Source organism: Chanodichthys erythropterus, chromosome 7 (genome assembly GCF_024489055.1).
Source record: "Chanodichthys erythropterus isolate Z2021 chromosome 7, ASM2448905v1, whole genome shotgun sequence".
In the NCBI taxonomy this organism is placed as follows: Eukaryota; Metazoa; Chordata; class Actinopteri; order Cypriniformes; family Xenocyprididae; genus Chanodichthys; species Chanodichthys erythropterus.
Window position 1 is genome coordinate 25,216,655 of NC_090227.1, and position 23,285 is coordinate 25,239,939.

Here is a 23,285-nt window from a genome sequence, read left to right on the forward strand (position 1 = left end):
AATTAAGAACAGGGATACCATGGTCCTTAAACCAGGTACTGGTAGCTTTGGCACTGTGTGCAGGTGCCAAGTCCTGTTGAAAAATGAAACCTGCATCTCCATAAAGTTGGTCAGCAGCAGGAAGCATGAAGTGCTCTAAAACTTCCTGGTATACGGCTGCGTTGACCTTGGACCTCAGAAAATACAGTGGACCAACACCAGCAGATGACATGGCACCCCAAACCATCACTGACTGTGGAAACTTTACACTGGACCTTAAGCAACGTGGATTGTGTGCCTCTCCTCTCTTCCTCCAGACTCTGGGACCCTGATTTCCAAAGGAAATACAAAATTTACTTTCATCAGAGAACATAACTTTGGACCACTCAGCAGCAGTCCAGTCCTTTTTGTCTTTAGCCGCTTCTGACGCTGTCTGTTGTTCAAGAGTGGCTTGACACAAGGAATGCGACAGCTGAAACCCATGTCTTGCATACGTCTGTGCGTAGTGGTTCTTGAAGCACTGACTCCAGCTGCAGTCCACTCTTTGTGAATCTCCCCCATATTTTTGAATGGGTTTTGTTTCACAATCCTCTCCAGGGTGCGGTTATCCCTATTGCTTGTACACTTTTTTCTACCACATCTTTTCCTTCCCTTCACCTCTCTATTAATGTGCTTGGACACAGATCTCTGTGAACAGCCAGCCTCTTTTGCAATGACCTTTTGTGTCTTGCCCTCCTTGTGCAAGGTGTCAATGGTCGTCTTTTGGACAACTGTCAAGTCAGCAGTCTTCCTGATGATTGTGTAGCCTACAGAACTAGACTGAGAGACCATTTAAAGGCCTTTGCAGGTGTTTTGAGTTAATTAGCTGATTAGAGTGTGGCACCAGGTGTCTTCAATATTGAACCTTTTCACAATATTCTAATTTTCTGAGATACTGAATTTGGGATTTTCTTAGTTGTCAGTTATAATCATCAAAATTAAAAGAAATAAATATTTGAAATATATCAGTCTGTGTGTAATGAATGAATATAATATACAAGTTTCACTTTTTGAATGGAATTAGTGAAATAAATCAACTTTTTGATGATATTTTAATTATATGACCAGCACTTGTATATCCATAATGCCATACTATCATCCTTAGTGCATAGACAAATACCAAGTTGAAAAATGTGTGAGGTGTGTGTTTTAAATATGACTATGCATTGCACAGTAACATCATACACACATACACACTTGCTCTATGCACATACATTTAAGTGAGTAATAGTAATGGGAGGCAGCTTGGCCACCTTAGAATATAAATCACATTTCCCATCAGCCTCTGCTCTGACCTTTGACCTCCACTCTGATATGGTGTTCAAGAAAATGTATATGTGTGAGTGTGTGTGTGTGAGTATCTCTTGGTCGATAGCTACAGGATCTCTGATCTTTTACACTACATTATTCTCACATCTGTCCATTAGCAGGGCCACAGAGAGTAAATCTCCACACCTACACACACACACGCACACACAAGAGACAGAGAGGTGTGATATTACTATAAGATCACCATGGAATAAAACTTACCATGCATGTCACGGGGCTGTCAGGTAGCGTTGCCATGGAGATCACCAGCAGGTGTCTTTATTATGTGGTGGTATCATGTTTGAGCGTGTTGACATGCTCACTCACTCCTGCACAAATAAGCATGTGAGCTTGCACTGCTTTCTATTTTGAGACAGACTGTTTTCCACACAGGATAACCAAAACTCTCGCTTTTATTTATTACTTCATATTCCTTCAGAACAAATGTATAATTTCAGAACTGTCTCACATTTTATTTAATTCTCTTTCCATTTGCAGTGGGAATACTTCAGGGCACTTTTGTTTATTGGAGCTAATGGCTGAATATTAGGAGCTTCCCTCCTTCAAAATTTATTCCGCTCCGAGCTATATAGTGTGTGAAGTCGACCTAAACTCAAATGAATATCATTAAATCCGTCTTAGCTCTGTGAAACAATAACAACAACGAAAAAATTCACAGAGAAAAATGAAATGCCATTGCTTATTCATTAGCCATTATCTAGATCATACTGATACCGAACTGAGAGGAAACATGCAATATTAGATTATCTAATAAATATAAATCTACCTGTTCAGAATAGAATAGACCACTAAACACTATGGAAATATATATATATATATATATATATATATATATATATATATATATATATATATATATATATATATATATATATATTTATATATATATACAACTGTGCACAAATGCCTAATAAATCAGAGTTTTATCAGCTATAATCTAGATTATACTAAATAAAAATACTAATGAAATGTATGCAGTTGTATACAAATTCGTAATTGCAGAATTTACATGTTTAAATAAATGTACTATAAAAAAAGAATGCACATTTATGGGAAAAAATCATATTACAGTGTGACATGATCCTTTTTAAACAATTTTAGGCAGTGTTTTGCAAATTATTTTTTAATTACTATGCATGCAGTGTTTATGTCCTCGTGTTAATTGAGAACCTACATGAAATATTTGTAGTTTTAAAAATCAATTTGTCACACCGCAGGATTATTTAAATTGAGCTAGTTAAGGCAGGGAGGTGATTAAAAACGGAGAAAAAAATTGAAGAAATAGTTACAACACCAAAAATACATGTCTTATACATTATTTGTACTTTAAATACATTATTTTAAGTATATTTGTGACCCTGGACCATAAAACTAGTCATAAGTAGCATGGGTCAAAATTGTCAGTTTTTCTTTTATGCCAAAAATCATTTGGATATTAAGTAAAAATCATGTTCCATGAAGATATTTTGTAAATTTCCTACCTTAAATATATCAAAAATGTATTTTGTGAGTGGATATGCATTGCTAAGGACAACTTTATAGGCAATTTTCTCTATATTTTGATGTTTTGCACCCTCAGATTCCAGATTTTCAAATAGTTGTATCTCAGCCAAATATTGTTCTATCCTTAACAAACCATACATCAATTTATTCAGCTTTCAGTTGACCCTTATGACTGGTTTTGTGGTCCAGGGTCACATATGTTGATTACGTTTCATTCCTAATTCCATATTTTATTCTCTTTTTATTTTATATACTGTATTACTTTATCCAATGCAACTTGCAGTGTACTCAATCTTTGCATATTGTACTTTCCCTGTGAATCAAATCCACTGCCTTGGTTTTCTGACTACACATCAAGCTATAGGGATCCTGTTAAATGATGTTCTTTTGAATTTCACCTTCAGAGATCTTAAACATAAAACAGGACACTAGACATAGTAATTATTAGCATACAGTGTATGTTCATGATTCCAAATCTTTGTATTCCTTAATATTGATTTTTGTCCTGTATTAAGCTGCAAGTAGAAGCCGTCTGTCTGTCTGACAGATGTAGGACCAAAGCAGTAATGATAGCTACCTAAATACATCTAAGTGTGTATGTAATTCATGTTTAATCCTGCTCTTTTTGTGAACTTCTCAAAAACATCTAATTAAGAATCACACATTATTCTTGCAGGCATAAGGAAAGAAATGAAAATATTATACTTGTATCACAAGGAAACCCCCCAAAATAAACTTAAGAGGATCTGCGCTCACACACTTCATCTGAAAAACACAGGCAGAAATACAAAAATGATAGTGTCCCTGGAGGGCAAATTACATGGTGTTTGAGTGTGTGTGTCTGTGAGATGCTGCAAAATGAAATTCCGCCTATAGGGAGTCAGACACGCGCTCCAAGTGAATAGAGGAGAACAAAGGATTATGCTCTCCCCTGATTCCTCTTGTTCTGCCGACTGTTGTTACTCTGTTCATTTATTTTTTTTGCTATTTTTTTCTTTGTCCACTTGTCCTTTCTAACAGCGCCTCTAGAAAAACACAGAGAAATGAGCTCATAAACACAAACACATACTGCTATAACAAAAAGTCACAAATAATGTCTGACATTTTCTATCTTCTCTCTGTCTCTGCAGCCTGTGATTCAGCTGCTTCCTGCGGATGCTGCACTCACTGTCGAACAGTGACCTCCAGAGGACATTTATAAAACTGCAGCCTATGCCTGTTATGGACGATACACTGCTGCTGCTGCTGCAAACTCATTATTTGAGGCATCCATAGGCATTAAACTAATGCCCTGTGACTGCGAGGATAAGTATGCAGAATGTTTTTATTAATCCTAGACCACAAACTACATATAATACGTATAAACTTTTACACTATGCAGCAAAAAAATCATATCAAATTATCAAATCATTAAATTATCATACATAGTTAGAAATATAAAAGCAGATGTCTAATTGAGTCTAATATTATAACACTATAATTAATTAAACATTTTTAAATAAAATACAATATTAATAATGAACAATGTTATATATATATATATAATTCAAATATATATTAAAGCTTGTTTATGCTTTAGTTTATGTAGACTGCACATTTTATTTTATTATTATTATTATTATTATTATTATGCAGTCAATAGGCCTACAAGCTTTTGGATACAAAATTCTCTGTTTTCCTTTTTTTTCCCCCACAGTTCTATCACTTTAAAGCCTCATCTAATATGACTCTCTCTCTCACTCTCTGTCACCTTCTCTCTCTTTTCCCCTTCTTGCGTCCTTCCTGAAAGGCAGCAGTAATGTGATTTCAGTAATGTAATTTGTCTGCGTGTGTGCGTGTGTGTGTCAGTGTGCGGACAGTGAGGAGGAACCTGATCCAGGCTGGATGATTTATGATGTTCGTTCCACCGTTTTTCTAAAACACGTTTCTCTTCATTTATTTTTAATCTTCAGAGCGATTAGTTCTCCCTGTCACCTGCTATACAGCGTCTGAGCGGAGCGTTAATGAGAGAGAGAGAAAAAGAGGCTCAAAAGAGACAGATACACAGACACATACTTACAGCACATGAAAACATGCAGAATAGAACCATAGAAAACAGTGCATTAGATCTTGTCCGAGAATTTGGGTTGAGACCTTCAGCACTGGAGAAAAGGCTATGTCATCTCATACTACTGTGAATGAGCATTCACTGAAATCAGAGGTCAGGCTCAAAAGCAGCCAATTGAAATCACTCCTTGCATTTCCATGGCAACACGCTCCATATATGACTCCACTTATATGCCTTCATAGCTTTATTTCCTTTATTCATCTTTTTATTTCCTTCAATTCCTCACACTTTCTGTTTTTACAGCATAATATATTTTTTTTGTTGAACATATAGCAATGTTCTAAAACTAGTGCTGTCAATCTAATTAACTAGCCTAATTAATCACACATTATTCTGTAGTAATCACGATTAATTGCAACTAACATTAAAGTTTGTAATATATTTTTATATTGTAATCCATTAAATCATTAAAATAATGTAGAAACAACCTAAAGATGGTATATTTTAAATATTTGTATAATGGCAATTTAAATTTTTATAGGAATGAAGTAAGTATATCAGCATACCAGTACTGATACTGATGTCTAAATTATTATTATTTTTTTTTTTCAATTTTCGCCATTAATTAGTTATTTAACATTACAGTATAATTGTACGGAAGAGGATTAGGGCCAAGCAATAATAAAAAAAATAAAACCATCTCAAGATTAAAGTTGATAAATTTCGAGAAAACCTCGATAATTTCGAGAAAAAAGTCGAAATAAAATGTTGAGAATAAACTCATTAAATTACTAGAAAAACTCATTAAATTACGAGAAAAACTCGTTAAATGTGGAGAAAAAAGTCTGGATAAAATATTGAGAATAAATTCATTAAATTACGAGAAAAAAGTCATTAAATTACGAGAACAAATTCATTAAATTATGAGAAAAATGTTGTAAAATTTCGAGAAAAAAGTCGAGATAAAATGTTGAGAATAAACTCATTAAATTACGAGAACAAATTCATTAAATTACGAGAACAAATTCATTAAATTATGAGAAAAATGTTGTAAAATTTCGAGAAAAAAGTCGAGATAAAATGTTGAGAATAAACTCATTAAATTACAAGAAAAACTCATTAAATTACGAGAAAAACTCGTTAAATTTCGAGAAAAAAGTCTAGATAAAATGTTGAGAATAAACTCATTAAATTACAAGAAAAACTCATTAAATTACGAGAAAAACTCGTTAAATTTCGAGAAAAAAGTCTAGATAAAATGTTGAGAATAAACTCATTAAATTACAAGAAAAACTCATTAAATTACGAGAAAAACTCGTTAAATTTCGAGAAAAAAGTCTAGATAAAATGTTGAGAATAAACTCATTAAATTACAAGAAAAAAACTTATGACTTTAATTCTAATTCTAAAATTATGACTTTATTCTCAACATTTTATCTCGACTTTTTTCTCATAATTTAATGACTTTTTTCTCATAATTTAATGAGTTTATTCTCAATATTTTATCTCGACTTTTTTCTCGAAATTTAACAAGTTTATTCTCAACATTTTATTTCGACTTTTTTCTTGAAATTTAACAACTTTAATCTCGAGATGGTTTTAATTTTTTATTATTGCTTGGCCCTAATCCTCTTCCGTATAATTGAAATCTGTCAATTGTAACATTTAATAGGCTTTAAAAATATATAACATTTAATTTAAGTGACAATCTTCACATAAACCCACTAATAAATCTCACAATTTTATTTATGCATAAATTATTAATTGAATATAGATTAATCCTTATTAAAGCTACAAAAGTTATTCAGTCAAGAGCAGTGAGTGTTTTTTTCTCTTTGTCTTTTGTTCTTTGATTAACATTAATGACAGGATTATTAGGCTGCTGTCACTTTAAGAGCTGATGCAGATCTGAAACACATTCTATTTTCTCACAGCTCTTTACATCTAACACTCATTTAAAACTTAACTAATTTAAGACTGTGCTTAGAAGGACACTCGACAAAATGGGAATTTTGCCATCATTTTGTGTTTTTTCCATTCAAGCGTGAAAAAGAACTCATTGAGTGAAGTTCTGTGAAGTGGCATTCTGTGCGTGCTGCGTGCCAGTACAGTTTTTAGTTTTTTTTTTTTTGTGTGTGTGTCTTATGGCACTTGAGTGTTTTAATAAAACTTGAATGAATCTTAGCGTGATCATATAGGCCTACTGTAGAACAGCCAAAGGATGACAGAAAAAAAAAAACCGGATGTTAATGGCGTTAATTGCGTTAAAGCTGCAGTCCGTAAGTTTTGCCTCTTTGTCGCCATCTCTGTTTGAAACCTGCAATTGCAGTTATTTATGGAATTATCACTTTTATGTGGGTTGTAAGGTGTAATGACGTAAAGACGAATGCTCGAATTTCCTGCGGAAACCTACCAGTACCATTCAAATTAGAAAACATTATTACAAGTTTATCGTTTGTGAATCAGGCTATAAGGAGATGGTTATGTACCTGCTCAAAAATTGATTTTGGATTATTTTTAACCAAAAAAAGTTATGGACTGCAGCTTTAAATATTTTTAACGCATTAAATTGAAAAAAAATAAAAATAATAATAATTGCAAAATTTTGCTTGGGCAATGACCACTCACATTTTATTTAAAAAATGTAAAAGTCTAGTTAATTTTTATGTGACGTTCAATTTTTTTTCGACCAATGAACCGGATAACTGCTTTCTGCTCACTCTCACTCTCGCTCTGTGATCCTGCCTTCACTCACCAGCCGCTGAGCTTTAAATAAAGACCTGATCAGATCATACGATGAGGTCAGTGGGACAGGGGGGGAGGGAGGTGGGGGCTCCTCTGTATTGATCTGCTGTCTGTTAGACTTGTTCTACCGTCTAAACATTATTGATTACACTGTCCTCAAACACAAGCTCCCTGTTCAATTTTCATTTTAAAGCTATTTGTTCCTCTTTAGAAAGGCTTTAGTCCTCTTGTAAGTCAATACACTTGAAAGAAAAAGATAGTAACACATTGTTTTACAGCATGTGTGTCACTCTCTGTGTGTAGGCCTATATCTTTTGTCTGCGCTTCAAACAGAGTGAATGGATGTTTTAAAGGTGCACTTAAGCCAATGAGCCATTTAATTTTTATGAATTAATCACTGAATTAGTAAAATATCTGTATTTGTATAATATTGAGATACCATCTACTTAATGAAAATAAAAATTATTTGATATTGACCACAAGTACATAATCACCATGTATCTATATAAAATAGTTCTTGTTGTTATATATTATTATTGCCACTACAACATTTTAGATGGTTTTACTACAGTAGGTGACATCAGACCATCACCCCCTGCTGGTACAATAACATAACTACACTTTTCTGTCTTCAAATATATATATATATATATATATATATATATATATATATATATATACACTTCACATATAAACCTTCACTAACACAGATATCTATAAATAAATACATGACAAATAGAAAATTAAGTAATATGCCCAATCATATATTTTATTTATTAGTAATTACACCATGATCCTTTACTCACTAAAATAAAATTTCTTCATTTTCACCAGGAGGACAATATTGTGTCTCTGTGTGTGTATATATCAATGGATCAGGCATAACATTATGACCACTGACAGGTGTAGTGAATAATACTGATTATCTCTTCATCATGGCACATGTTAGTGGGTGGTATATTTTATGAACATTTTGTCCTCAAAGTTGATGTGTTAGAAGCAGGAAAAATGGGCAGCTAAGGCTCAATGATGCACGTGGGGAGCGAAGGCTGGCCCGTGTGGTCCGATCCAACTACTGTACCGAGCTACTGTAGCTCAAATTGCTCAAGAAGTTAATGCTGGTTCTGATAGAAAGGTGTCAGAATACACAGTGCATCACAGTTTGTTGCATATGGGGCTACATAGCCGCAGACCAGTCAGGGTGCCCATGTTGACCCCTGTCTAAAAAAAAAAGCCAACAATGGGCACCTATGCATCAGAACTGGACCACAGAGCAGTGGAAGAAGGTGGCTGAATCACATTTTCTTTCACATCACGTGGATGGCCGAGTGCGAGTGCATCTCTTACCTGGGGAAAACATGGCACCAGGATGCACTATGGGAAGAAGGCAAGTCGCCGGAGGCAGTGTGATGCTTTGGGCAATGTTCTGCTGGGAAATCTTGGGTCCTGCCATCCATGTGGATGTTACTTTGACACATACCTACTACTTAAGCATTGTTGCAGACCATGTTCACCCTTTCATGGAAATGATATTTTCTGGTGGCTGTGGCCTCTTTCAGCAGGATAATGAACCTGCCACAAAGCAAAAATGGTTCTGGAATGGTTTAAGGGGCACAACAATGAGTTTGAAGTGTTGTCTTGGCCTCCAAATTCCCCAGATCTCAATCCAGTCGAGCGTTTGTGGGATGTGTTGAACAAACAAGTCTGATCCATGGAGGCCCCACATCGCAACTTACTGGATTTAAAGGATCTGCTGCTAACATCTTGGTGCCAGATACCACAGCACACCTTCAGGGGTCTAGTGGAGTCCATGCCTTGATGGGTCAGAGCTGTTTTGGCAGCAAAAGGGGGACCAAGACAACATTAGGAAGGTGGTCAAAATGTTATGCCTTATCTGTGTGTGTGTGTATATATATATATATATATATATATATATATATATACAGTCCAAAAGTTTGGAACATATATACTGTGTATGTATGTCTGCACTGTCTGTACTTTCTTCTGCACTAGAAGCTCCTGTTGCCAAGACAAATTCCTTGTGTGTATAAACATACTTGGCAATAAAGCTCTTTCTGATTCTGAAATTAAATTATTCTGAAAAGTTATATAAATATATATATATACAGTACAGTCCAAAAGTTTGGAACCACTAAGATTTTTAATGTTTTTAAAAGAAGTTTCGTTTGCTCACCAAGGCTAAATTTATTTAATTAAAAATATAGTAAAAAAAACAGTAATATTGTGAAATATTATTACAATTTAAAATAACTGTTTTCTATTTAAATATATTTCACAAAGTAATTTATTCCTGTGATGCAAAGCTGATTTTTCAGCATCATTACTCCAGTCTTCAGTGTCACATGATCCTTCAGAAATCACTCTAATAGGCTGATCTGCTGCTCAAGAAACATTTCACGTGTACAATTGTGCAAAATATTTGTGTACAATATTTTTTTTCAGGATTATTTGATGAATAGAAAGATCAAAAGAACAGTGTTTATCTGAAATCTAATCTTTTGTAACATTAAAAAATGTCTTTACTGCCACTTTTGATTGATTTAATGCATCCTTGCTGAACAAAAGTATTCATTTCTTTAATTTCTTTAAAAAAAAAAAAATTAAAAAATTCTTACTGACCCCAAACTTTTGAACGGTAGTGTATAATGCTACAGAAGCTTTGTATTTCAGATAAATGCTGTTCTTTTGAACTTTCTATTCATCAAGGAATCCTGAAAAAAGTACACAACTGTTTTCAACATTGAAAATAATCATAAATGTGTTTCACAAAATTTCACAATATTACTGTTTTTTTACTGTATTTTTAATTAAATAAATGTAGCCTTGGTGAGCAGACGAAACTTATTTTAAAAACATTAAAAATCTTAGTGGTTCCAAAATTTTGGACTGTACTGTATATATATATATATATATATATATATATATATATATATATATAACTTTTCAGAATAATTTAATTTCAGAATCAGAAAGAGCTTTATTGCCAAGTATGTTTATACACACAAGGAATTTGTCTTGGCAACAGGAGCTTCTAGTGCAGAAGAAAGTACAGACAGTGCAGACATACATACACAGTATATAATATATAATACAGCAGTAGAAAACTAGAGAAAAATATAATTGTTTTACTGAATGTACAGATATGTTATTTAAAAGCATACAGTTTATGTAATTTACAAATGTGCAATTTTTCGATGTTATGTACAAATGTACAGTTATTTTAGACAGTGTATATTATGGGAGTTTTTAATTGTTCAGGCTGAATATAGCTGGGCTATTCTGGTGGTCGGTGCTCTGTAGCGTAGACCAGAGGGCAACAGTTCAAAGAGAAGGTGGGTTGGGTGTATGGGGTCCAAAGTGATTTTCTTAGCCCTATTTCTCACTCTAGAGGTGTAAAAATCTTGGAGGTTGGGCAGAAGGGAACCAATAATCATCTCAGCCGTCCTGACTGTCCGTTGTAGTCTCCTCATGACTGATTTGGTAGCTGAACCAAACTCAGTGATGGCTGAATAGAAATGTTTCAGCAGTTCCTGAACTTCCTCTGCTGGGCCCTTTTTCACAGTGGAGTCAGGTCCTGAGACAGTTCTACTCAGCCAGAGTCATTTTAAAATCTACTCAGTGTTCATCACTTGTGTTAAGATTATTCTGTATTTATCCACGATTACCAAAAAAAAAAAAAAAAAAAGATTTTAAAATGTTTGTATGTAGCCTACCTGTTTCTCTGCCTAAATTCTCCTGATTGATTGGCTCATGTGTTTGGGTTAACACGTGCCTCATTGAGGGGGAGGAGCCTTTGCACGATGCTCGACCGTGATTGGTCAGACAGCTCATTCAGCACCGCCTCTCACTGGAGACGCTGTTACGTAGTCACCATGCTTAAAATACTGAAGTTTATGTATTTAATGTAATGTAATTAATTAATAGTACATGTGCAGATGTATTGATAATGAAACCTGCATGTGATATAAACAGAAGTAAGTATTTTTATTGTATTTTTTTTTTTACAGCCGATTACGGTTATGAAACCCCCAATGCGGCTTCTTTTGTAACCTGTCAACTCGTCATTCATTCGTTTTGTAACGCGGCTCGGCTCGCTCGCGGATACATTGTAGGCTATCCGTCTGTTTTTTTATGACGCAAACTGTTACAGATGATTTTGATATATTTTATGATTATTATTCATATTAATTAGGTCGAAAAGTGACGGATTTGGTCAAAGAGAATGTCTGTAGGCAACGATTTGAAGTCCGTGTCTCAGGTCCGTGAGCTCCTGAGAGAGCTGATGTTGGGTCGTGAGGATCCGGACGGGTTTTTCTGTCTGTGTTTGTCTCTGCTGGGGGACACAGACACCCGAACACACTTTCTGGACGTGATCAAACCCATTTCATCCGGACATGAACATCTACACAGTCAGCTGACTCAAATCTTTCTGGAGTACTTCTCTAAGGTGTAGTCTGTCTGTCTGTCTGTCTGTCTGTCTGTCTATCTGTCTGTCTGTCTATCTATCTATCTATCTATCTATCTATCTATCTATCTATCTATCTATCTATCTATCTATCTATCTATCTATCTATCTATCTATCTATCTATCTATCCGTCTGTCAAATTTATTTAAGTCAAATACCCAAATACCTAAATAAAGTGTGTATATATAGATATATACACTCTAAAAAATGCTGGGTTGTTTCAACCCAAGTTTGGGCCAAAAATGGACAAATCCAACCATTGGGTTAAATTTTTAAATGTATTTTTTTAACCCAACGGTTGGGTTTGTCCATATTTGACCCAAATTTGGGTTAAAACAACCCAGCATTTTTTTTTTAGAGTGTGTAAATATATATCTTGAGCAGCAAATCATCATATTAGAATGATTTCTGAAGGATCATGTGACACTGAAGGATGGAGTAATGATGCTGAAAATTCAGCTTTGCATCACAGTAATACATTTTAAAATGTATTAAAATAGAAAAGTAGTAATATTGTAATAATATTTCACAATATTACTGTTTTTACTGTTTTATTTTTGATCAAATGTTGCATTGGTGAGAAAGAGACTTACATATATGTATTTCAGGGGTTTACAATACACAATGTTTGTTGCATAGAGCATAATAAGGGATAGTTCACCCAAAAATGAAAATTCTGTCATCATTTACTCACCCTCAGGTTGTTCCAAACTTGTACACATTTTTTTATTTTTTTTTGTTATGTTGAACACAAAGGAATTAATGAATGTGGGAGACTGAACAGTTTTGGGGCACCATTGACTTCCATAGTATTTATTTTCCTACTATGGAAGTCAAAGGTGCCCCAAAACAGCCTGGTTACAAACTTTCTCCAAAATATCTTCCTTTATGTTCAGCAGAAGAAAGACATTTTGGAACAACTTGAGGGTGAGTAAATGATGACAGAATTTTCATTTTTGGGTGAACTATCCCTTTAATAGTTGTTTGTATAGGCTAATGTTAAAGACATTTTTTTTCTGTGTTGATTTTTCAGGATGAAGCAGATGAATTAGAGCTGGCCTTAACACTGTCTCTTAATGAAACCAAGCAAATCAAAAGAGATTTTAGGCAGCAGGATTCAGACCATCACCCTAATGGGCCTCCCTGTTACAAAAGCTATGCTGACATGACTACAGTAACTTCAGGTGTTGATCAGCCAAAAGTCAGTGTAGCTTCAAAGAACCAGCCTATTGCAAAATGTACACTAGATACTGAAGTACATAAAATCACATGTGCCATTAAAAACATAAATAAAGACAATGATGATCTCGAAGTCGCAAAGTCAACGAGGTCACAAAGGCGCCGTCTGCGTAAGAAGCAACTTTTGTCGAAGAACCCATCAGGGCCACGACCCGTTCTGCTGTGGTTCAGGAGGGACCTCCGCATTTGGGATAACCCTGCTCTGATTGGCTGCCTGGAGCTTGGTGCACCAGTAATACCAGTCTTTTTGTGGAATGCAGTGGAGGAGGAGGGACCTGGGGTTACCGTGGCAACTGGTGGGGCGTCTAAATACTGGCTGCATCAAGCACTAGTAAGTCTGAACCTTTCTCTAGAGCAGCTTGGAAGTCACTTGGTGACCCTGAAGGCAGAGCCCTCATCTTTGACAGCGCTGCAGGGGTTGATCGCTGAGACGGGGGCAGCATCGGTCGTGGCAACGGCCCTGTATGAGCCGTGGCTGAAGGAAAGAGATGACAGAGTGTGGGAGACACTGGAGAAACAAGGTGTTAATTGCCACATCTACCATTCCTACTGCCTTAGAGACCCCTACACGGTCACCACACGGGGCGTCGGGCTACGAGGTGGGTAATGCAGTGCAGCAGGTCAGGGCTGATGCGGTGGAAACTTTGGGGATTTAATTTTTACATTCTAGTGGTGATTGTTCATATATTTTTTAAAAGTAATACATTTTTGTATGTAACTTGGGCATAAATCATACCTTAAAGGGATGGTTCACACAATAATGAAGATTCTGTCATCATTTACTCACCCTCAAAGTTGTAAAAAACCTAAATGAATTTCATTCTTCTGCTGAACAGAAATTAAGATATTTTGAAGAATGTCGGTAACCAAACAGTTGATGGGGCCCACTGACTACTATAATATGGAAGAAAAAAAAAATACTATGGAAGTCAATGGGTCCCATCAACTGTTTGATTACCAGCATTCTTCAAAATATATTCTTTTGTGTTCAGCTGAAGAAAGAAATTCATACAGGTTTGGAACAATTTGTGTGTGAGTAAATGATGACAAAATCTATCCCTTTAAAGGACTGGTTCACTTCAAAATTCAAATTTTCTGATAATTTACTCACCCCCATGTCATCCAAGATGTTTGTCTTTCTTTCTTCAGTCGAAAAGAAAAATAAACTCTTTTTTAATGTGTATTTCAGATGTTTTCTTCAACTAGTCTGCAAGAAGTCACATTATGGAAGTAAAATAGCCTAAAATCTAAAATGCTGACCAGTGCTTGAAAAAGAAAACAATGGTTTTGTCTATAGTGTCATGTGGCTTGTTGAAAGAGATGTGCTATTACTTTTCTAAGCAAATTAAGACTTATTTTTGCTTGGTAGATAACCCATTCTTAGGGGTCTTGGGTAATTAAAACATCCACCATAGCAACTTCACAGCAACACACTAATAATTGCAACGCCCTGGCAAACACCTTCTACACCCTAGCATGATGGCTGCAACTTTTGCATGGGCAAGCACAACCAAAATCTTTTAAAGTGCTAATTGTAAAAGTTTCTACATTTCTTTGCAGGTATCGGCTCTGTATCTCACTTTATGAGCTGCTGCCAGCAGAACCCTGCCAGTGGCCTGGGAGCTCCACTGGATGCCCCCGGTGCCCTGCCTGCCCCTTCAACATGGCCGCAGGGATGCCCGCTTATAGATCTGGAGCTTGCACGCATGCCACGCAGGAAAGATGGCACAGAGGTAAAATATTCAAACCACCACTTTTAAAAAAAAAAAAAGTTGAACTTATTTTAACTTGAGCACTGCACTTGAGCACTGATGCAAGTCATGATCGCAACTGTTAAAGACTACCATCTAGCACTTTTACATAGAAAAACAATGCAAAAGTAGTGCAGTGGAATGCAAAAACTCTGAGATCTAAGTGCCGTTGTGATGTGTTACTGACAGATTGACTGGGCCGTGAACATTCGGAAATCATGGGACTTCAGTGAAGAAGGAGCTCAGGCCCATCTTGAGGCCTTCCTGCGAGATGGTAAGACACATTTCCACGGTACATGTTTTAAAGTAGCCCTAGAACTTTTTTTAAAAAGATGTAATATAAGTCTAAGGTGTCTCCTGAATGTGTCTGTGAAGTTTCAGCTCAAAATCCCCCATAGATTTTTTTTTTATTCATTTTTTTAACTGCCTATTTTGGGGCATAATTAGAAATTAGCCGATTCAGGGTGTGTGGCCCTTTAAATCTCGTGCTCCATGCCCCAAGAGCTCACGCTTGCCTTAAACAACATAAAAAAAGTTCAAACAGCTAATATAACCCTCAAAATGGATCTTTACAAAGTGTTTGTCATGCAGCATGTCTAATCGCGTAAGTACAGTGTTTATTTTGATGTTTACATTTGATTCTGCATGAGTTTGATAGTGCTCTGTGGCTAACGGCTAATGCTACACTGTTGGAGAGATTTATAAAGAATGAAGTTGTGTTTATGAATTATACAGACTGCAAGTGTTTAATAATGAAAATAGCAACGGCTCTTGTCTCCGTGAATACAGTAAGAAACAATGGTAACTTTAACCACATTTAACAGTACATTAGCAACATGCTAACGAAACATTTAGAAAGACAATTTACAAATATCACTAAAAATATCATGTTATCATGGATCATGTCAGTTATTATCGCTCCATCTGCCATTTTTCGATGTTGTTCTTGCTTGCTTACCTAGCATGTTGATTCATCTGTGCACATCCTGACGTCCTGCCCTTGTCTAATGCCTTTCATAATGTTGGGAACATGGGCTGGCATATGCAAATATTGGGGGCATACACCCCGACTGTTACATAACAGTCGGTGTTATGTTGAGATTTGCCTGTTCTTCTGAGGTCTTTTAAACAAATGAGATTTATATAAGGAGGAAACAATGGAGTTTGAGACTCACTGTATTTCATTTCCATGTACTGAACTCTTGTTATTTAACTATGCCGAGGTAAATTAAATTTTTGAATCTAGGGCACCTTTAAGGTAGGGTGACCCTATGTGCCATTTTCCCAGGATGTGTCCTGTCCAGGATTTCTAAGTTGCATAAAATGTCCCAGTTTTGGTTTTGTTTTCATATTTGTGGAAGGTAACGACTGAAAAATAATTTGACCAATAGCGTGCATTATACATAATCAACCAATCATGGCTTGCGAGAAGGCTGGATCTACAGAGAACGGTCAAAGCATTGCAAATACGACAACATTTTAATGCATTGCATGAAGACTGTCAATAAGAACAGTGGCTTGCACAGAACTCCATGCAGAAATTGCGTTCCTAAATCATGTTCCGGGGGCACATCGATATGACCACTTTCACAATTAAAGAGGCAAGGGCTAAAACCATTTTAGGCAATTTAGAAATCCTGGACAGGACGCATCCTGGGAAAATGGCACATATGGTCACCCTATTTAAGGTACATTCCCATCCATCATATTGTGCTCATCAATTGACTTCATTGTAGGTGTGTACCGTTATGAAAAGGAGTCAAGTCGTGCGGATACCCCCAACACCAGCTCTCTATCTCCATATCTGCACTTTGGGCAGCTGAGTGCACGCAGCCTATTATGTGACTCCCGTGGAGCTCGCTGCAGATCTCCCAAATTCCAGCGCAAACTGGCCTGGAGGGACCTGGCGTACTGGCAACTGTGCCTTTTCCCAGACCTGCCCTGGGAGTCCCTCAGGCCACCGTATAAGGCAAGATTCCTATTTATTATTCCCACTTAATGCTTTTGGTTGTATGGAAAGTGTAAGATCATGTCTAGATAGTATTATTGCAATTAGGATGGAATATTGGTGTCAAATCATGTGACTTATTGAGGAGAAAAATCTATTTTGCTTGGCGGATAATTAAATGCACAAACAACAAACAAACATAGACCTACAATCAAGGAGAGACCCGAGCCATCAAAGAAAATCTTTTTACTTGGGCCAATAAGAAACCACCAAGAACACACTAGCAACTACAAATTAATGCTAAGTCAAGTCAACACTTTTTATTTATATTGATATATTGATTATATATATTTATAGTGATAATCAGGAAAATAAAGATCAATGATGCGAATAGAATTCAATTCTGCTGTAAATTAGCCTAAAAAAGACAATAATGTCATTGTTCAGCTGAAGTCAGTTCAGTGTTGATTCAGTTCAGTTCAATAACTGTGCAAAGTTCATTTCATGCCCTAGCAACCACCCACAACATCCTAGAATCTTGGTGGCGAATTTTGCATTGATAATCATAAGAATTTCCGCATCTAGTTATGCGATTATCATCATAATTACATTTGTATACTCAAAATGTTTTACCCATGTGCAGGCTATGCGCTGGAGTTCAGATCGTGTCCATCTGAAGGCCTGGCAGCGTGGATTCACAGGGTACCCGCTGGTAGATGCAGCAATGAGACAGCTGTGGAAAACTGGCTGGATGAACAACTACATGAGACATGTGGTGGCCTCCTTCCTCATTGCTTATTTGCATATTCCCTGGCAAGAAGGATACCGCTGGTTTCAGGTGACACATGCAGAAGACACCAAATTTATTCCCATAATTCCTTTGATTAAGAGCTGACTATATAATGCGATGCTATAGCTAATGTAATACCCCTAACTATAAGTATTTATATTCTGCACATAACTCATCCCAGACCTCACATCTTTTTTTTTTTTCAACATTAATTAATCTAACAGCTCTAGTTGGGAGTGGGCTATTTTGATTTATCCAGTAAGAAACCACCTAGCCAGAGGTGTAAAGAGTACCTGAAAAACTGAAAAACCATACTTGAGTAAATTTACAGATACCTTAGAGCAAAAATGACTCCATTACCAGTTATAAGTCAGCAATTCCTATTCAACTTGAGTAAAAGTCTTACCCCCATTTTCACAGACAAGGCATAAGCCTAGTCCCAGTCCAAAATGCATGTTTGAGCTGTCTTAGGCTATGTTTACACGTGGGTGGCTATTTTCATAAACAGACATTTCAACCTCTCCGGTTTCAAAAATAACATCGTGCACACATGTTATGTGCAGTTTTCAGAAAAGTGTTCATTTACACGTACCCGTGTATATATGCCGTCAAGAGCATGCCAAACCTGTAGGTGGCGGAGTAACAAGAAGCTCAAGCCAACGTAAGCCAATTAGAATCCCGAAAATAACAACGAATAATACACAAGAAGAGTTTGCACCAACATAAATGCATAAATAGCAACAAATAACAACATAAATAGCAACATAAATAGCAACGAATAACACACGAGAAGAGTTTGCACCAACATAAATGCGACTGCTACTCTGAACGCTTCCATGATCACATGTAAACATAGGTCGCACTTTTGACGTAGGTGCGAGCTCATACTGTGACGTTGGCTGCCTAAACACCCGTTTGTCTCAGTTTACATACAAACATGTAAACGAAGATTTTCAAAATCTCCACTCTGGCCAGAGTTTTTAGAAAGACTCGTTTTCAGAGGCGAATTCTCAGTTTGCGTGTAAACGAAGGGCGCAAACGAAGGGAAATGTCTCCGTTTTTCAAAATAACCATGTATGTGTAAACGGGGCCTTAACTGAAAGTAACTCGCATTGACATATCTTAAAATACATCAGTGCCATTGTTTTGTCTCAAGATGCATACATTTTTTTTTATTTTAGGGCAAGTATATAAAAGTTACTTAAATATCCTAATTGAACTAAGGCCTAATCCTGGTTTAAGCCCGGTTTGTGAAACAGGCAGAAGGCCATATTTTACTCGTACTGAATATAGGCTCAATGTTGTACTTACTAGTCAACATCTGAGAGCCATGCCAGTGAAAACAAGAATCAGGTGATTTGTGAGGAGAGCAATCACATTTTTTTTAGGTGAAACTAAAACTGAACACCTCAAAAGTCTCAGTTCAGCTCAAGTGCTCAAAAAGAGCATAAGTAAACCAATATCCTTCAAAAAGGTCTCTTCAGTATAACGAATAGTCAAAGCTTACTTGCACTGGACGTTATCAGCCTCATTATTGCACAATTGCAGTCATGTCCTCATCTCGTATATGAAACACCTGTGATTCAGCAACGACCTGCTAATGCACTCACATTGGTGTAAAGTAGCCTTGCTGACAAGTTCAGGTGAGTAAGGGCAAAACACAAAATATAGTACCTTCAATGGCCTGTAGATGCTGATATAGCTTCTTTTGTAACAGAAATAAACTGCTGCAGAAAAAGTTAGGTGCCATGCAAAATGTAACTTATTCAAAAATGCAATCAAAAAGAGTAAAAGTTGCAGTCAAACTACAATGTAGCCAAAAATATACTTAAGTAAAGTATCTAATTACATTTACTCTAATACTTTACACCACTGCACCTAGTAACATGCTAGCAACCAGCCAAAGTACCCTAGAAATCAGATAGCAACACCTTGGCAATCACCTGCATCAAAGTAGCATTTTGTCAGCAAGTTTAGCATTCACACATCGAGTTTCTGGTTTATTGATAGAAAACGTGTCAATGCTGCTAGAAATGACCTGCAGTGGACCATTCAACACTTTTTCTTCATTTTATAGGACACACTGGTAGATGCTGATGTTGCCATAGATGCCATGATGTGGCAAAATGGAGGAATGTGTGGACTGGATCATTGGAACTTCGTCATGCACCCTGTTGATGCAGCATTGACCTGTGACCCCTATGGCAGCTATGTGCGGCAATGGTGTCCTGAACTGAAGGCACTTCCTGATGACCTCATCCATAAGCCCTGGAAGTGTCCAGCATCAATGCTGCGTAGGACAGGTGTGTTATGCTAATCTGCTCGTGGTTATCTCAGACTGACACAGATATGATTATACTATTAATATTACATGGAAATAGTCATTTTATAATGCTTTCTTTAGAGCTTCATATCTATACTGGTCAAATAATTTAAAATGCGCACGTCCAGCTATTTTGTTGATTGTAAAAATTAAAAAAAAACATTTGGGTCAATTTATAATTAAGGGATGGGCAATATACCAAAAGACACGATAAACTGGTAGAAATTTTCCATCCACCTCAATCATGGTTACACTCACATGACCTTGAATTTAAGCTCTGCCAATTTAAACATTTGTGCGATTTTAAACCACTTAGGCATGAAACATACATGAAAGGGTATTCAATTCACACACTGTTCTGACAGATGCAGAATTAGATGCTTGAATTGCGTTCTTTTTCGTGTCGTATTGCACTTAAATTGTATACAGTTGGTTTAAAAAGTTTATCCTTTTCATGTTTTTGAGCCTAGCCAGTTTAAATATTCGAGCGAGTCTAAACCATTTAAGCACAGTAAGATGTGAAAGAGAACTTAATTCTGTATTTGCACGCTGTTCTGATGCTGTTTTCTGCGCAAATACACAAAAACATATCCTCTGCATCTTATTGCACTTAAATGGTTTAAATTGATTTAAAAAGTTGTAATTTTCATGATTTTTATGCCTTAAATTTTCAACATTAGAGCGATTTTTAAGTGCAGTAAGATGTGACAGAGAACTAAATAGAAAGCCGCCTGTCTGACAGCATGTGAGTACCAAATTGCATTCTTTTTTTCATTTCAAATTGCCCGTCTTGGTGTGTATTTATGTAAACACCCCTACTAAAAAAATCCAGCATAAACCAGCATGAATTCTGTTTTGGTCCAGGTTGGTTTATGTTGTTTAGAGCAGATATAGTGCTGGTTTAGCTGGTGGACCAGCATAGCTGACCATGCTGTTCTCGAGCAAAACTGAGCTGGTCCACCATCACTCCTGCTTCTTATGCTGGTCCCAGCATCCAAAAAAATCCCTTATGATGGTGACCAGCAGTGCTAGATTTTTCAGTCTTGAGTATTAAGTTGTCTTAAAGTGAACTTTGAAATTTGGATTGTGACATTTTAATGTCATCTAACATCATTTGAAATGTTGTGATCATAACAACCTTATTCTGTTTCACTCTAAAAGATGTCACATTATGAAGGTAAAATGAGTTTTCTTAAACTGAAAACTGAGACAGATTACTTAAAGGATTAGTTCACTTTCCTGATAATTAATTCCTTCAGTCGAAAAGAAATTTCTGATGAAAATATTATAGGATTTTTCTCCATATAGTGGACTTCAATGGCTTCCAAACGGTTGAAGGTCAAAATTACAGTTTCATTGCAGCTTCAAAGCGTTCTACATGATCCCAGATGAGGAATAAGGGTCTTATCAAGAGAAACCATCACTCATTTTCTAAAAAAATTAAAATTGTATACGTTTTAACCATAAATGCTCATCTTGAACTAGCTCTCTTCTTCTTTATTTGAATTCCGGCAGTGTAGACACTGCTAAGTGTATTACTGCCCTCCTCAGGTCAAAGTTTGAACTAATTGTTATATACTTGCACTAGCATATTGAATATGACAATTTAGTTCAAACTTTGACCTGTGGAGGGCAGTAATCCACTTAGCAGTGTCTACACTGCCGGAATTCTAATAGAGAAGAAGAAGAAGAGAGCTAGTTCAAGATGAGCATTTATGGTTAAAACGTATAAAATTTTAATTTTTTTTTAGAAAATGAGTGATGGTTTCTCTAGTTGAGACCCTTATTCCTCATCTTGGATCGTTTAAAGCCCTTTGAAGCTGCACTGAAACTGTAATTTTGACCTTCAACCGTATGGGCTCCATTGAAGTCCACTATATGGAGAAAAATCCTGGAATGTTTTCATCAAAATCCTTAATTTCTTTTCGACTGAAGAAAGGACATGAACATCTTGGATTACATGGGGGTGATTTAAATGATCAGGAAATTTTAATTTGAAAGTGAACTAATCCTTTGTGATTTATAATCACAATTATACTATCTATTCAACCTTTCTGTTCACAGGTGTGGTTTTAGGGGGCAACTACCCAGAGCGGGTTGTTATTGACCTTGAGGAACGACGTGCACAGTCTCTGCAGGATGTTGCATCAGTGCGGAGGCATTTTAGAGAGTTTGTAGACCAGCGATCAGGCTGTGACCTGGTTCCTCTCCCTGCCAGGCTGGTGCAGGAAGCTCTGGGCAGTATGGAGGAAGTTGTGAGGCATGAAGGAACTGGGTTCCTCCTCCCAGTCATCACACGCATGGAGTTTAAACACCATTCGGAGGATCCAGACAGGACAGACAACCCATACAGCGCTGTGCTAAAGGGCTACGTCAGTCGCAAACGAGACGAAACCATTGCCTTCCTAAACGAGCGAGACTTCACAGCCAGTGTGATGTGTGAGAGCGCACAGCGTAGAGAGAGGTTAGAGAGGGACTCTTGTCTTCTGGAGGGTCTACCTCACCCCACAGCCTCACGTGGCCGGGCCAGGCGTACACCAACCAGAGACACTTACAGCAAAGTGCCTGGGGGTGTCGCTATTCCCCACAGATAACAGAATGACATGTTACAGTGGAATACACTAAATGCCTTTTTTCCCCCCACAATTTGCAGTCTGGATCATTCGATTCCAGTTGCCGAAAGTCTGCCAATCTGCAGATTTTTGTTAGTCAGAGTTGACAGATTTCACACATATTCACGCAGTGCATGATGGGCACAGATTTACTTTTCTTTTTTTAGCTTAATCTATGACACCTTCCATTCAGAGTATATTAAATATATTTGATATTTTGAGCCAGTTTTTACACATATTGTTTTTTGTAATGTTTCTCTTGGCAACGAGGCTCTTGTTTCTGCATGAGTTTGTTGTGTTCAGAATGAAAGTCTGGTAGTGTGTAATCCTCAGGTATTTATTGTATGCTGCCCGGTTTTGCTCTGTAACTGATTAATAACCAAATCTGTTCAGATTTTAAGTCATGTAATGTATTCCAGCTTTAGTGCCTTTAACTTTTACAAAATCTAACAGACTTTTTAGTCTTACTTTGGTATATAATTCAATACAAATG

At 36.5% G+C, this 23,285-nt stretch overlaps 1 protein-coding gene across 2 annotated transcripts; it reads left to right on the forward strand.

Annotated features, from left to right (window-relative positions):
• The first annotated feature begins 11,514 nt into the window (after positions 1–11,514).
• si:ch1073-390k14.1 (deoxyribodipyrimidine photo-lyase) lies at positions 11,515–23,208 on the forward strand. Of its 2 annotated transcripts, XM_067389169.1 has the most exons (9): positions 11,515–11,637; positions 11,856–12,110; positions 13,163–13,967; positions 14,929–15,101; positions 15,309–15,393; positions 16,856–17,088; positions 17,711–17,905; positions 19,935–20,160; positions 22,245–23,208. In XM_067389169.1, exons 2-9 carry the CDS (start codon positions 11,886–11,888, stop codon positions 22,772–22,774), a joined length of 2,472 nt encoding a protein of 823 aa, XP_067245270.1. In that variant the 5' UTR covers positions 11,515–11,637; positions 11,856–11,885; the 3' UTR covers positions 22,775–23,208. The 2 variants fall into 2 exon arrangements, with proteins under 2 accessions (XP_067245270.1, XP_067245271.1); XM_067389170.1 differs by lacking the exon at positions 11,856–12,110 and having other exon boundaries at positions 11,579–11,637.
• The last annotated feature ends 77 nt before the right edge of the window (positions 23,209–23,285 follow it).